The 16,969-nt window shown below is 37.8% G+C and overlaps 1 protein-coding gene across 5 annotated transcripts in view; it reads right to left on the reverse strand.

Annotated features, from left to right (window-relative positions):
- The window catches only part of ncam1b (neural cell adhesion molecule 1b), an 82,314-nt gene that overhangs the window by 4,748 nt on the left and 60,597 nt on the right, over positions 1 to 16,969 (reverse strand). For 4 of the 5 annotated variants that reach the window (XM_057350444.1, XM_057350443.1, XM_057350445.1 and 1 more), the window contains 4 exons: positions 11,299 to 11,423; positions 10,439 to 10,619; positions 622 to 817; positions 260 to 376 (listed from right to left, as the gene is read on the reverse strand). In XM_057350444.1, coding sequence (XP_057206427.1) covers positions 260 to 376; positions 622 to 817; positions 10,439 to 10,619; positions 11,299 to 11,423 — 619 coding nt within the window. Of the gene's footprint in view, positions 1 to 259; positions 377 to 621; positions 818 to 6,596; positions 7,182 to 10,438; positions 10,620 to 11,298; positions 11,424 to 16,969 lie in introns of those variants that run through there. The other variant, XM_057350447.1, reaches the window with a different exon arrangement.

Genomic DNA, 16,969 nt, shown 5'->3' on the forward strand with positions numbered 1-16,969 from the left:
TTCGACGAGCACTTCCGGTCTTCAATTCCGCTGTGATAAACGTCCATGGCAGAAGTTGAAAATATTTGTGCAATTCCAAGTGTTTCAAATGGTGTTTCATGTTGGTACTAAAGTACTAAAGGGAAATACATGCAGTAGGTGATGACTAGGTACATTTAGGGTGTAGGGAACACTGATTTTATGGCAGCGCAGGTGCTTCACGATGATGCCAGTCTGTTGTATGGCAGTTAACAACATTACAGCGTAACGTGGAGCTTACTCTGGTTCAGTCAGGGGAGTGGTCTCATTGGGCTCCGGATGCCCTTCTGCGTCGTGATTGGCCGTTGCTTCCTCTTCGGTCCTCACTTCCACAATGGGATCTTTAGCCATATCTTGACTGCATGTAGAGAGAATGAATACACATCTGGTCATTATACAGTAATGAGTGGAACTTGATGAGGTCACTCAGACATTACAGAAGCTCTTGTTTCTTTTGAGGTTATAACAGAACAACATACAGTAAGCGACTGGAAATAACCCACACTTGACAATTCGAGCCTTTCTGTGTGTGATATGAGCTTAAAAGAGACATCAGGATCTATGTCATACAGTATTGAATGGAAGTGTATTGTGGGTACTCACACAAAGGCAGCATTGCCGGCCTCGATGTCCTTGCCTTTGGTGCCAGGCCCGGGTTTACCGCAGATGCACATGAGGATGCCGCACTTGTTGAGGACGCAGCAGGTGGCGTCCACAATCAGCAGGAACACCACACACACCAGTATAAGAATACCAACAATTAATCCAGTGTTCAGCCCCGTCCCATCATCCATGGCATCTTGAGAAGAGAAAACAAACAGAGACGAGTTATGTGCGAGTTATTTTATGATCGCCAAATCAGGATTTAGCAATTTGAAAATGCCTGTTGCACTGGGGAATATAGCTAAGATTTCATCGTATTTGCACTTTTAAAAACTTCAGAAGAAAAAGAACTTACTGGTTTCAGTTCACTTCAAGTCCACAGTGTGGTGTGCTTATTATGGAGGACCGAGAGTGCCGATTAGCAATAAAACGAAGACTCAATTGATCAATTAAATAATTAAAACATAAAAATGTTAACAAATAAATAACTTTTCAAATTGAGAAATTAATAGACTTATTTAAAATGGTTTATTTAATTTGTGTTTTAAAATGTAGTTTAATTGAACAATAAAACGTTAAATAAAAAAAAAAATTTTAAATGTATATATAAATATATACATTTAAAACTGTTTATTTAATTCATGTTTTAAAACGTAAAAAAATAAAAAGTTTTATTGTGCACATTTTAAATGCACATTTTAAATTGCTTTTTAAAAAAGCATTTGTCAAATGCTTTTCTCTCTCTATTTGCCAATTGCTTTTCTTTTTCGTTTTGCCTAATGCTTTTCTTTATCCATTTGTCAATCGAGTCAAAAAATGCCATTGGACAGTACACACGTGGGGGCAACCAATCAGCTTTCGGCTCAGGTTTAGGATACACCCCTTCTCCCTCATGTCATACGAAGTAGATGTAAGGCGGAGTTTCATTGGACTGCAAGAAAGACCTACCGCCATTAAAACAGTTACTTTATTGCGCCGCGCGCCATAACTACATGACATGGCAGATGTAAACTCGGACACTGCATATATGTGAACAAAACAAGCATACAGACAAAAGCCCAAATTAAAGCGTGGTTGCACACCGAACGGAGACGGGCTGCGCCGTCTAGAACAGTGGTTCTCATGACCCTAGAGATCCACCTTCCTAACGAGATCAGCCTTAATCCTGATAAAAAATCCATCGCGTATCACATTAAAGTACTTTAAGAGCGATTCAAGTGCCAACTGCTTTGTATGCGTTTGAATCACTCTAGCGGTACTTTAACGTGATACGGCAAGCAATATGCGCAGCAGTCGAACGTTATTATTCCTGAAGCCTTGAATAGCTTTTTCAGGTGTGTTTCAGCAGGGTTAATTCCTTCGAATGGAACATAATTCACGCTCCTTACGAACTGGAATCACGGCAGAATATCCAGTGATAACCACTTCGCAGGGCACTTACGGACTTACTAAGCAAACGTCTTAAGGTGGATAAGAGAAATATACAAAATGTGTAGAACCTGGGGGTCATGAGACCAGGATTAGGAACCGTTGTTATCGGTGAATGCTACCACCGGTGTGTACCCCTATATAACAAGATGTGCAGCACAAGAAAGCATAGCAGCATGATCGCGTTCTTTCACACCAGTGAAAATGTGTTGCTCATGCAATGAATCTGGGCTGTAATTGAGATGAGATGTAACTTGATCTGGAATTATAACGCCATAATCATAATAATTCCCATGTAGAGACAAACTGCTTTGTTAACCAAACCTACACCACGTCTGATGCACGAGGAGTAAATGTTACACCCTGTTACACCGCACGCGAGCAGTGCAACAAATGACCATAGAAACCATTAATAATAAGGCGTTTGTTCCATCGCATCGCATCCAGGGACAGAATTTCTGTTTATAATGGGTTATAGTCTTTTGCCGCGCTGCTCACGTGCAGTGTAATGTTGTTATTGAAAATGGTGTTATTGAAAATGTATTGCAGGAAGCTTTCCTGGCAGCATTACAATATCAACCGAGATTCATCCTCGTCTCTACTACACCCGATTCACCGCCACGCGATTTCGTTTTGCCGTCCACAACAACTGATTAACACATCCTGGGCTCTTTGAGTGGATAGGTTCAGTGTCGAGGCCATTGTGGGTACAGCTCACGCTGAACTCAGTTTATAACTTTGTTTCTGTGCGGATCTCCAGCTCTGTCTCTCGCCATCGTAAAAGAACAACGCGACCATGCCTCTCACGCGCTGAACTTCGATCATTCTCTGATGGAGTTTGTGTGTAGATTGATGAAGAGTAATTTGGGCAAAAAATTGTCTGTATGCTTGTTTTGTTCACATATATGCAGTGTCCGAGTTTACATCTGCCATGTCATGTAGTTATTAGTGATGGGTCGTTCTTGAACGATTCGTTCATTTTGAACGAATCTTTAATGTGACTCGAGAAGAACGAGTCGTCGTAGGGAGTGATTCGTTCAGCCGCGCATGCGCATTGCGCAACATTCTATGGGTCCTGTACTGGAATTCAAGAAGAACGAACGATTCAAACCCGAAGACTCGAGAGGTGAACTAATCAATTCTCTTTCCGGCTCAGACTGCATTGGTTTAGCTTACGACGCTGTCACGTGATGAACGAACGATTCAAACCCGAAGACTCGAGAGGTGAACTAATCAATTCTCTTTCCGGCTCAGACTGCATTGGTTTAGCTTACGACGCTGTCACGTGATGAACGAAGGAGTCAAACCGAAGACTCGAGAGGTGAACTAATCAATTCTCTTTCCGGCTCAGACTGCATTGGTTTAGCTTACGACGCTGTCACGTGTGAACGAAGAGTTCAAACCCGAAGACTCGAGAGGTGAACTAATCAATTCTCTTTCCGGCTCTGACTGCATTGGTTTAGCTTACGACGCTGTCACGTGATGAACGAAGGAGTCAAACCCGAAGACTCGAGAGGTGAACTAATCAATTCTCTTTCCGGCTCTGACTGCATTGGTTTAGCTTACGACGCTGTCACGTGATGAACGAAGGAGTCAAACCCGAAGACTCGAGAGGTGAACTAATCAATTCTCTTTCCGGCTCTGACTGCATTGGTTTAGCTTACGACGCTGTCACGTGATGAACTGAAGGAGTCAAACCCGAGGACTTGTCAGATAAGAGGTGTGGTGAGCTAATCATAGACTAAAGACCCAGGTAAACAATGAATTAATCTTTTCTGTTTCTTATAGCATTATAGTTTTGTATTGTTTGTAATGTGATCAACGTTTGCATAATGAACGAAATGAACGATATGACTCGAAAAAAGATTCGTTCATTTTGCTGAACGAGACTCAAAGATCCGAGTCAGTAAAATGATCCGAACTTCCCATCACTAGTAGTTATGGCGCGCGGCGCAATAAAGTAACTGTTTTAATGGCGGTAGGTCTTTCTTGCTGTCCAATGAAACTCCGCCTTACATCTACTTCGTATGCAGTGTTGCCAACTTTTGCAAGACAAATAAGCAACTGCAGCTCCAAAAACAAGCCCAAAACAAGCCCAACATTATTCATGATCATCAATGTAATTTATTATCAATTATTTATTATTAATGAACGAGCCTGGGTCATTTTAAACTGACACTACCCTGTTTGAAAAACACAAACATATATTATTTTACAAAAATTAATTGCAAATCTCTGATGTGAGCAGTATAGGCCTGGAGAGATGGAAAAGGAGAAGATATAATGACCATTTAACGTAGCTGTAACAGCCACACATTTATAATGAAGTAAAACTGAACTATATGCATTTGATGTATACTTTTTAAATTATATTCTGCAATGATCAATACATTTATTTAATACAATAAAAATGTTTGATGTTTACCTTATAGCCTAATAAATAGGGTCATCCCTCCCTAACCCTTTGCTGCACCGTGATCAGATCTGACCGTTTCGTTCATTTTCACATTTCATTCTAATCGTGACAGATGTAATACATTTAGTTTAGTTGGTAGGGGAAAGGAGGCGGTGTGTTTGAGGACAAATTACGCTATTCACACCTGCTTAGGCTTGAATAACGCTGTGTAGCCAAACGCGCAGATCTACACTTTTAACATGTTTAATGATGTAGCCCGGTTATAAAATGCTTTTTATCTTTAAGTGAATATTTCATCTGTTTAGTATATTTACCTCCGATTACACAAAGAGCGCCGATGATTACGTGAAGAGACCACTGTAACATTCTTGGCTTCTCTATGTTGTTTTACGTGCTTAGATATGTTGTGTGACCTCCTGCGGCGCCGCGCAGACCAATCGGCGCGTGACATCATAGTACCGCGAGAGTGATTCGACAGTAGACGTCTCTGTATGCTTTCAAATAGCTCTCGCAGTGCTGTGAAGTTATGCTCTGCCGCATGTAGTACAAAAAGCCTACCTTCGAGCAGACAGTGTTAATGGATTGAACAAAACAGCGACCATAGATGTAAAGAAACAAAGTTGCTTGTCAGGTTCAGAACAAGCAACCATATTTTTTTAAATAAGCTCCAAAACCCGCAACACGCGACAAGTGATTTTTTAACGCGACTTGACAGAAAAAAAAACCCAAGGTCGCGTATTTTAAGCGGACTTGGCAACTATGTTCGTATGACATGTGGGAGAAGGGGTGTATCCTAAACCTGGGCCGAAAGCTGATTGGTTGCCCCCACGTGTGTACTGTCCAATGGCATTTTTTGACTCGATTGACAAATGGATAAAGAAAAGCATTCGGCAAAACAAAAAAGAAAAGCAATTGGCAAATAGAGAGAGAAAAGCATTTGACAAATGCTTTTTTAAAAAGCGATTTAAAATGTGCATTTAAAATGTGCACAATAAAACTTTTTATTTTTTTACGTTTTAAACCATGAATTAAATAAACAGTTTTAAATGTATATATTTATTTATACATTTAAAATTATTTTTTTATTTAACGTTTTATTGTTCAATTAAACTACATTTTAAAACACAAATTAAATAAACCATTTTAAATAAGTCTATTAATTTCTCAATTTGAAAAGTTATTTATTTGTTAACATTTTTATGTTTTAATTATTTAATTGATCAATTGATTCTTCGTTTTATTGCTAATCGGCACGCTTGGTCCTCCATAGCTTATAACATGCAATGTGAACCCAATGGCCCGTCTGGTTTATTTTCAACAAATCCAAATATATTTGGCCACGACAGGTTAGGTTATATGAAAAAGTGTGCAAATCTAACACAAACTGGATGGAGGACACATTGCTGCACACTGATATTAATACTCTGCAGTTCAATAAAACTTAAATGAAATGTTTCGAGCACTAGATCTTAAACAAGCAGAAAAAGAAAGAAACATGCCCGATGATAACCTTGAGGTCAAAACATAGCAGATATCCAATACAATTTTGGAGCCAGTGTGTGGATATTTACTATTTTGAACATTACAGTTCAGTATGTGTGACACAGCATCATAAGGGGAAATAGGAATGACAAAATGAAGGGCATTTAATAAAATTTTATGACACAGCAAAAATATATTTGGAAAAAAATTAGGCCTGTCAAACGATTAATCGTGATTAATCGCATCCAGAATAAAAGTTTGTGTTTACATATAATATTAGTCTCTGTACTAATAAACACATACACATACATTATTTATTTATATTTAACAATATTATTTACAATTTTTCTTAAACATATACATGTATGTATATGTTTTTATGAATACAAAATTAATATGCACAGTAAACAGACATAAATTATGTAAACACAAACTTTTATTCTGGATGTGATTAATTGTTTTGACAGCCCTAAAAAATACAATCAACATAACATAGTGATACGGGTTCCAAATAAACAACGTACATGAACCAAAAAAACACAAAGCCCACCTTTTAGATTTACTCTCTAGTTCACATCCTTTTAGAACTCAAATGTACAGTATAGTACATAAGTGTATTTAACATTACATACAAAGAAAAGAAACTCACTTTATGTAAAACAAAAAGATTTTAATAATGCCACGTGTGAAGAATAGCCCTAGCTGTGACTATTATACAATGTTTCCGATCATTACAATAAGTGATTCATGTATAAGCCTCAAAAAAGTATTTCAAGTAATAAAATAACATCTGAAAGGTCTGTTACAAAGCTGCTTCCCAAAGGTCTTCATTTGCACAGTTTTTGTTACAAATATGCAAATAAAACAAACAGCTATTTATAGACGAGACATTCCCTGTGCTTTAACTTAATATGTTTTCCATTCTTTCATTTCATTAAATACAGTAACTGAGCGGTTCACAGTAAACAGTGTTACGTTTAAAAATGTTGTTAAATAAAAAGCATTTGGTCATCTGAAACTGAAGTGTTTTATTTTCTTTAGTCGTATTCTGCATTACTTCGTCTAAGAGGCTCTGTGTTCCCAGCACATGGATTATTAGATACAGAAACATCATGCAGGAGATCCTCAACATGAGGAGAAAACATTCCTCTACTCTATCAAAGCAAAAGCAGCAATAACGGAGAGAGCAGGAGAGACGGCAGTGTGTACGACACTGAGGAACCACTCAGAGTGACTGCAAACACAGACACAAGATCACAGGCACAAATACAAACATTTACATAATCATAAAAACATAAATACAGGGAAAAAGGAAAAGTATTGGCACCAGAGCGATATGCGTGCATGCGATGATCCGTCCATGTCCAAGCCCGGGAACAACGACGGGACAAGGAAAGAGGGAAATGGAAAGAGAGAGAAAAAACAGGCAGAAAAATACGTCAAACACGGGAACAAAGATTCCAAATGAAAAAGTAAAGTGAGATTTAAAAGGAAATTAAATATGAATGAGAGCACAAGCTAAGGGCAAGAGAGATGTGTGCCAGTATTAGGTTCATTCTCAGGAAACCGTGCCATGTGACTGTGACTTTATTATTAACATCATTAAAAGAGATCGTTAGCCCAAAAAGTGTCGCTCCAAAACCCACGATGGGATAAAGTTTATGTAGAGATCTTCAACCCTGTAACACTGAACTCCAAAACCTTTTGAGTGTAACAGGGTTGACACAAAACATTTTATAGACACAGATCCCCTGCTGTGGTCTCCAGTATCCATGGCAGTGAGAAAATATGACTAAATAAATAAATAAACGAAATAATAAATAAAACAAATTTCTGAAAAGATCTAGCATTAACGGCACCATTTCCTCACAATGACACAGTTAATAAAGCAAAGCATGCAAAAGTTGTTTTGATGGGTCAGTGGGAGTAGTTTTTTCAGTGCTGGAGCATTTTAACAGGAAAATGATACGCACGATTACGTAAAAAACGCTGAACTAGCACTTCACTTTATAATGTAGAGTCACTTAACCCACAGAGAGAGTAGGCCTATACCAATGGGCAATATAGTAATGCATATAGGCAAATTAGGAATACATTGACTTCACAGTATGACTTTTCAACTAAAGAAATGTTTTTAAAAGACTTCAACTATGTCTTCAGAGGTGTATAAAGACCCTACATAATGAAGCGTTATGTTTTTATGACCTTAAAATTAGCTATTTCTATCTACATACACCGCGGGTCCCCTAACATGGACTTCACCATGTTGTTTCTACAGTAGCCCTAAACAGACAAACTGCTCTTCAGAACGTGTTTCGTAAATAAGTTATCTCTTTTGGCAAAGAAGCAAAAAACGTGACAACATCTTAGTCCTGTGTCAGCTGCCGTAGTGCTTCGAAAGGGAGGGGGAGGGGTGGAGTGAGCCATTGGTTGTAATTCACAACCTCACTGCTAGATGCTGCTAAATTTCACACATAGAACTTTTAAACACAATCTCAGATTATCTGCATTGATATCCATGGTAAAAGGTGTAAATTCTTAAAAAATAGCCTTATCAATGTTTAAACAACATGACTTTAACAATGTAAACATTTTAACAATGTTTAAAGAATGTCCATCACACTGCACACTTGTAAATTTCACACTTGCACATTGCACATAGCATCTGGAACTGTACATTGTAAGAAACAATAGGTTAAACCTGTAAATAACACATCTGCACACTCATTTAAACAATTATGTGGGTTTTTTTGTCTATATTTTGTCACTTTTTGTATATATTGCATTATTGTTTTTATTTAATTCTCTTTTTTTTCTATCTTAATGTATATTTGCACTTTGTTTGCACCATGTGTACACTTTCTTCTGCACTAAGCTCCTGTCGCCAAGTCAAATTCCGTGTGTGTGTGTGAACATACTTGGTAATAAAGCTCCTTCTGATTCTGATTCTGAAGATGTATTGGGTTAGTTTGTTCTTGTTTAAATGCAATCCGTAACTTTTGATTCTCCATTGCCATCTTTGTTTAAAACATTAAACTGCAGGTAACTTTACGCACTTTTAAAGGTTGACATCATTTGACTTCACCTCATGCAATCACATTCCCCACAAAATCTTACCTAACAGCTCAAACTCTGAATCATTATTAAAGCTATGCATTAGACAAAATTATTAGATATCATTTGATATAATTTTGATTTGCTTAGATGAAGTTGTGTTTTTGTGAAATGATCTTGTTTTTTTATTATTTCTTTATTTTATTAATAATAGTCATAGCAAATAATGTTCTATTTACACCATTGTTATTATTATTATTAATTCTATTTTTTGCTGATGAACAGCCTGTTTGAGTTTAAATGACGTTTTCAATAAATTGTCTACTCTCTGTTTTTTGTCTCTTGCTCCTGTTTCTTGTTTTGGCATTTTGAAGCAGTACGTACAACCTGGTTACGATCCACCAGCGAGAAATGCGAATACTTGTAATGTTTCCCCATCTAACCAATTAAAAGTACTTAAAACAAAAGTATTTTATCATTTAAAAAGTACAGTGTTTCTTCCATTTCCTTAAAAACAGTGAATTTGAACATCCGAAGGACAGCGACCATAAGCACTGAACGCATGTAAATAATACAGTCTTCAGTAAAGTTTTACTCTAGGGTCTCATTGGCATGCTGCGAGGAGCGCGCCTCTGTACTCCGAGGTGTGATTGAGACAAACAGCCTTTGGATGTGGGCCATTCACAGCCTACTGTGCCAAAGAGAACGACGATTCAGCCCTCCTACGTCCACAGGGCCGCCTCGCAGCGTTAATGAATGGGAAAGCCAGACAAGGCTAGAGAAAAAATCTCTCTGCATTAAAACGCTCCAGATGCTTGTTACATTGCAAGTGAAGCAGTAAAGCTCAGCTGCGGCCTTTGGCATTCCTGACCAGACCATAAAAACCCACTTCTGAGCTACCGCCACATGCTAGATGGGGTTCATGAACAGGAAGTGGGGTTTTTGGTAAGAAAGAAAGGGATGGCTGATGTTGAGGTCTGGTCACGTGTGCAATGAGGACCAATGGATTGACATGTGAATGCGTGAGGTTTGTCCCATCTTATGCAGCTCAATGCACGATTTTTGCATTTCATGAAATATGTCAATCGCGTCTTAAAGGAACAGTACACCTAAATATGAAAAGTGTCATTTTCCACTCATGCTTGATACCCAATACCCATATGCTGTTGTTTGTTCTGTGAACATGAACACAATTCTTAAGTTCTAGAAATATGATGCTAGCATCAATGAGCAAAATGTTTGTCCACGTATTTCGTGATCTGCCATGTAGCATGACTCACTGTTTATCATGCAGCGTAAGTGATGGCCCACACTGCATTCGCATGTTTGGTGTTATTGCAGCTCTGAGTCAGCTGTTAAAATCAGTGTGCTTGAGTCGTGTGAGAGCGAGCAAGCGAGCAAGGGAGAGAGAGAGAGATAGATATGTTTGGTGGTCACCTGTGGTAGCTGCAGGCTCTGTCGGGGTTATGATGGTCAGGGTACCGGGCTTGGACTTGCCCTGCTGGTTCTCTGCCACCACGACCACCTCATATTTCGTGTTCCACTTCAGCCTATTCAACATCACATATTTGCTCACGTAAGGCACGCGGATCTCGGGCTCCCATTCTGTGTCTTCGCTCTGTGGACAGATCATAAACAAGCCACAATCACCCACGAAATGTCCTGTTGCGTTCGGCCGAATGCTTAAAGATGTTTATTCAACTATGGGCACTTTATGCCCCGTGGACTTCACCGAACAAACTTGTTTAAAACACTTCACACTCCTACAATACTTGTTATTTTAACATAACAACTACTGAATGAATTGATTTAATTTTATTTCGCACTTTAAGTTCTTAGTTTTGATTCTCCATTGCCATCTTTGTTTAAAACATTATAGTTATATAACATATAAGTAAAACATACTGTATTTATATATCTATAAAAAGACATTTTAAAAGTGCACAGACACTTTAGTCTTTCAGAAAAGCTTCATTCAAGAATGATGTTGTAACATTGTTAACCTTCTGAGACCCAACAAAAAGGGGTTTAATAGTTAAATTAAGGGCTGTGATTAAAGGAAACGTTACAATGAATATATTAAAAACATATTAAATATGTTGGTTATTAGTTTTTTTGTTATCTTTTGTAATGCTATATTTGTTCCAATGCCCATAGGATATCAACACTTGCATTTTCATGTAAAAAGAAAAAGACAAAATGGACATTAAATTGCTGGGTCTCAGATGTTATCTTGTTAAAATAAAATACAACTAGTTGTAATGTAAAAGTTGTAAAATTTGTGTTTGGACACTTACAGCTTTGTATCTAATCAAGTAATGAGTTATGGGTGAGCCTCCGTCATCTTGTTTGATCAAGTTCACCTTCACAGAATTGCCTTTGGGCTGCAGCTTGCTCTCTAGTTTAGGAGGACTAGGTTCTCCTGCAACAACAATCCACATACAAAGGCATGAGAAAATCCACTATGCCTTAAAGGGACAGTTCACCCAAAAACAAAAATACTGTCATTAATAACACACCCTTAAGTTGTCCCGTAGTTCTTGGCCACCACTGACTACCATAGTAGGAAAATTGACAATGGTAGTTAAAAGTGCACCAGAACTGTTTGCTTTCCTACATTCTTCAAAATATCTTCAAGACATTTTTCCTATGGTAGTCAATGGTGGCCAAGAACTGTTTGGTTACAAGCATTCTTCCAAATATCTTTCTCTGTGTTCATCAGAACAAAGAAATTGAATCAGATTTGGAACAACTTTAGGGTGAGTACTAAATGATGACAGAATTCTCATTTTGGGGTGAACTATTCCTTTAAATGTGTGCACTGAGGAAGAGCAAAGCAAGACAAGAAAAGAAAACCACACAGATTACTGGTATCATGTTGTGTTGTCCGCAAAACTCCTATCTCCATTGTTTAGCCAAACTGTATTGTGTATATATTAGAATATATGGTCTGTACATATGGCATCAATACTGGCATCTGTCATGGAAAAACCCAAACTAATGTATATAAAGATGTTTCTTTTCTAAATCCCATCCTCAACCATGATTCCATTTAGGCAAGTAATAGAAAAATGTGTCACATTCTATTTGGTTGGGCCTGTTCAGATGAGGAGGGCTTATACAGTATCTGGAGGTCACGCTGTACTGCAGACATCCCTACAGAGCACTTGCGTACATCACCGCAGTGTGAATTGGGAATATTCCTCTGGTGCTGTGCGCCGAGGCCTCTCCTTCACGGGCCATCACGAGCCATTTCATTTTAATGACCAATGAATGCTAGTTTGATTCGCTACATTAGGCTGATGTTGCGAGTGACATGTAACAACGTTGCCGGGAGATGCTACACGTGAACGCGGCGGATTGAAAAATTAAGGCATTTTACTCTTATTAACACAGTAATTAGCGACACTTGTACGAGCGAACGGACACTTTCCTTCACCTAACTCGCATTATCTCGCTGTCCAGGCTTACAAAAGCGAATGTGTTTTGTTCTTACTGTAGTTTGAAATGGCTTCCCATTTAAGCTTCATATCAATCATTCGCAACACTCTTCGCATTAGCGCAATGATCGATAATATCAATACATCAGTAGCTTTACGTCTGCACTGCACGAGGCTTATTTAAAAGGTATCCATTAAATCAGTCACGTTTTCTGAAACAACACACCGAGACTGAAAGAATTAAGGAGATGTTTTAAAACGCTAATCGATCTTAACGTCTTACGACGGCGCGAAAGTGAAACCAGCAGCCTTCCCAAACAATCAGCAGAGATTCTGCTCGAATGACAGTTTCAAACGTCGTCAATAAACATTTATCTCTTCAACGATAAAAGTTAAGAAGTGTAGCACAGCATCGAGTCATTCCACCCTGGACCATCTGTCCCTACTGGATACCGTGAATGTAATGATGGCGCGCATGAGGGAGAAAACATAAAATTCAATTTTCAGGTGTTTACAAATTGACTTGAAGCATGTTTATTAGCTTAATTGCAATGAGATTTAAACATTCTGGAGGGGATTCGCTACTGACTAACTCACTAAAGGAATTATGCAAATCGAGCAACATGTAAACATGCTCAATAATTTTGTGATGATAGAAATTTTCACTGGGCAAGTACCGTTCTTGTGAAATGCCACACGCTAAAGTGAATATGCAATAATTAAGTGAATGTCCTGAAGCCTTTGGGCTGATGTTTCAATCAGGACTGTCACGATATCAGATTTTCACTACACGGTCATTGTCCACTCCTGATAGCACACTATATCTGGCAGACGTCTATTTACATCTGGAAGATATCTACAATACATAGTTTGCGCATCTGCAATACGTCTCTAAGATGTCTGCTGTCAGATGTCATAGACATCTAGAAGACATCTGTAAGATGTTTATGATTTAAAGTGTATGTAAAACTGCATACATCTTTCTAATGGCTGGAATACACTACAAGACTTTTAAAATCTGAACAGATTTTTTTAACTAGACATCATACACTTGCAGACTTTTTGAAAGTTCCAGATAGAAACTCACTAACTGATCAAATCTGCAGACTGGCACAGACTTTCTGCAACAAGTCCAGACTGAAAATCTGGGCAAAATCTGAGTCTTGTAGTGTATTTTAGCCTCAAGATGTTTAGCAGATGTTTTTACACAGCAGATGTTTTCCAGATCTCCAGCAGACGTACGTGTGCTAGGCTAGCTGGGGGTGGCCAGAGTATTTAGAAAACACGATATCATCAGAATATCTAATGGAAATAAATAAATAATGTTATGCATCTAATTCATCTTTAATTTTGTGTTTTGAGTTTTTCGCTTTTATTGGCCAATGAATCACACTCAAAATCTAAGGGTAGGAAGTCTGGGACGCAATTGTCAAAATTTTAAACCAAATTTCTTTTTACAATTTTAGACAGTTTCAACAGCAACAACATAAACTAACGTTATGTGGCCCAAACTTAACTTCCGGTAGACCTCCGCAAAGAATCAATAACTGTTGGGTAGTTTTAATTTAATACAATTAATATCCAATAAAATATTATTATAAATAAATATGAAAATAAATTAAATATAAAATTGTTATATTTGAACCAAACACAACCCGAAAGTTAACTTCAGGCCAGGCGTGTGCGTCTGATGAAATGTCTATAGGCTATATGTAGTAATAACACAACATTGATATCACGCTTATTGTCAATACCAGTATATTGTGACACCCCTAGTTTCAACATGCTCCATCATGAAAACATCTGAAAATCTACAGTCACTCAATGTATGCAAATAGAAAACATTTATGAAATTAATGAAATTCGGAATATTTCCGAACTTTCTAAATAGAAATTCATATATTTATATACATGCACAAAAAACACAACAAGAACATCAAAGTACGGTTCTGTGAAGTGGAGGAGTCCCACTTAGAGTTCAATGTTAATATGGACAATGTGAAAAGTTAACATGCTCATAACCGGAGAACGAACAGCATTGAGATCAACCACTCGCAGCATCTACTGTAACGCTTTTCCAGGTCTCCTAATTTGAATATAATTGTGCACCGGTGGCAGCATATCCAGAGCAGCGCAGGATGAAAGAAACGTTGGTGTAGAACGTCTGTAAAACCGCTGCTTGTCGAAATGTTTGGACTGAACATAAGAGTGAGACTCTTGAACGCAGCGATCGCTCTGGGGAAATGTTTTTCAGCTCGAGAGCGTTTGATGTCATTACCATGGTTGGCAGGACACTGCATCAACTGTTTTCTGTTTCCACATTCACCACATAAGATAATACATGCAGCCGATGCGCAGTTGTCGCTCAAGGGTAACGTTCTCCGTTAAAAATTGGGAATAGATGAATTTACATGACCTGTCTGAAGGAATTCAATGCTAGACATGTGACAGGAGTGAGATGTAAGGGGTGGTTAGGGAGGGATCCCTGATCCCAAGAGGAGGGTTAATCCTAAACATGAGAGGGGGTCTGAGTGTTTACCTTCTGCTCATCAGTGTAGATGACATCACCAGCACCATGCAAGCCACATGACACAGTCACATCATATGCACGCGCATGATTGGTTGAAAGGAATTTGGTTGCATGAAAGATACAAAACAAAATACAGACACAATGTAACTATGAGAAAAAGAAGTCAAAGGTTAGAACAAACTGTGCAGAGAAACGAAAAACCAAGCAAATTAAAATGGTTTTAATCACAACACAGAATGTGAAAGCAGAGACACTTATGACAAGTATATAGATAGTTTTAAAAGCACAATAAAAGTCAACAAACATAAACAAGATATTTACATTTTCTTGAGAAAATGTAAGTACGACCATGATGCTATAGGGTGCTCTGGGTGGTTGCCAACAGTGTTGGGTAAGTTACTCTGAAAAAGTAATTGATTACTAGTTACTAATTACATATTCAATAGTGTAATTAGATTACTGTAAAAATTACTCTCTCCAAAAAGTATTTAGTTACTTATTACTAATTACTTTCTATATCCTACATCAACCTTGATTAGTTAAGTGATTCAAGGATAGGCACGAAAGAGCTCTTTTAATTCATTCAAATAAATAATATGAAACTACATAAAGTACACTTATTTACTGACCAAAGTATTACAAATGTGAGAATTATACATTAAAGCACAGATTTTAAAGTTAGACTTTGAATTTTGATGTCAATTCCACTATTACACACATATAATACACAAAGTATTTAGTTTAATTACATCAAAAGTAACTGTAATTAAATTACCGAAAAATAAGAGTAATCCCTTTCTTTACTTTTTCAAGGGAAAAGTAATTAAATTACAGTAACTAATTAATTAGTAACTAGTTACACCCAACACTGGTTGCCAAGGTGCCCTGATCGGTTGTTAGCATGTTGCTATGATGTTGCTAGGTGACCTGGGGCCGGTTGCACCAGCTGACTTAAACGGGGACAACTTACGCACTACTAAATATTTTTGAGTTACACCATTCAACTTAAGTTGAAGCGTAATGATACGTATAAACTAAATATTTACGGAAGCCTCCTGTCAGGAGTAAAAGCCATTGCACATTGAGTCCAAAATTTGCGTCCGAAATTTCCGCACGTTAAAAAAAAAAAAATGCGACCTCGCGTTGTGTCAATCACATTTACACACTGCCTCCGATATTTTCGTCCGTCATAAAAAGATTCGGACTGTGTTCGATTTTCTGCATTTGTCGCATCCGTAGCAAGCATTTTGAGAGGCGTTTTGACAATAAAGAGACACTGTACAAACGAGCGCCAAATACGAAAAAAACGCATACGAAAATTTCGGACTGTATGTGCAAAGACCTTAACTGTAGGAATAAAATAGCAGAATCACTGAACTAACTGACTAAGCTCTTGTTTCACTCGACATTCTTCAATGATTTACACATGATAATTCTGACATTTACAGTCACTTACCATTTAAAATAGAGAACATTATGTGATGACATTTAATTTTTGACGGCTCTAACAAGAACCATCCTAGCACGCCTCCGTGTGGACTTTACGTTCACATTTAAGAAAGAACTTACGACTGGCTGGTGCAACCCTACCCTGGGTGCTAACTGGAACAGTCAACCGAATCTCATCTATGAGACTTTTCACCTATTCTAACATCTGCAAGGAAAATGTTTATCACTTAAATAAGCAATAGCACATTTCTCCTCATCACGCAGCACAATTTGATGAATCACTCATGTCTGAAGCACAAACAAATTTGTTCTAACCCCCAAGGTATGAGCAAGAGAAATAAGATGTCAATCATTTTTCACAGTAAAAAGCAGAGAAAACTTTGCAGTTTTTATGTAATATTTCAGGTTTGTGCATTAGTTCTGGACAGACACAGCAAGCACTGTGTAAGCACATCTCATGGGGATCTCAAATCCTGGGGAACTATTCAGCCGTGATACTTTAAATACTTCATGTGTATTAAAATTTGGATTAACACATATGGGAAGTGT

The sequence above is a fragment of the Triplophysa rosa genome, linkage group LG14 (genome assembly GCF_024868665.1).
Source record: "Triplophysa rosa linkage group LG14, Trosa_1v2, whole genome shotgun sequence".
NCBI classification, from domain to species: Eukaryota; Metazoa; Chordata; class Actinopteri; order Cypriniformes; family Nemacheilidae; genus Triplophysa; species Triplophysa rosa.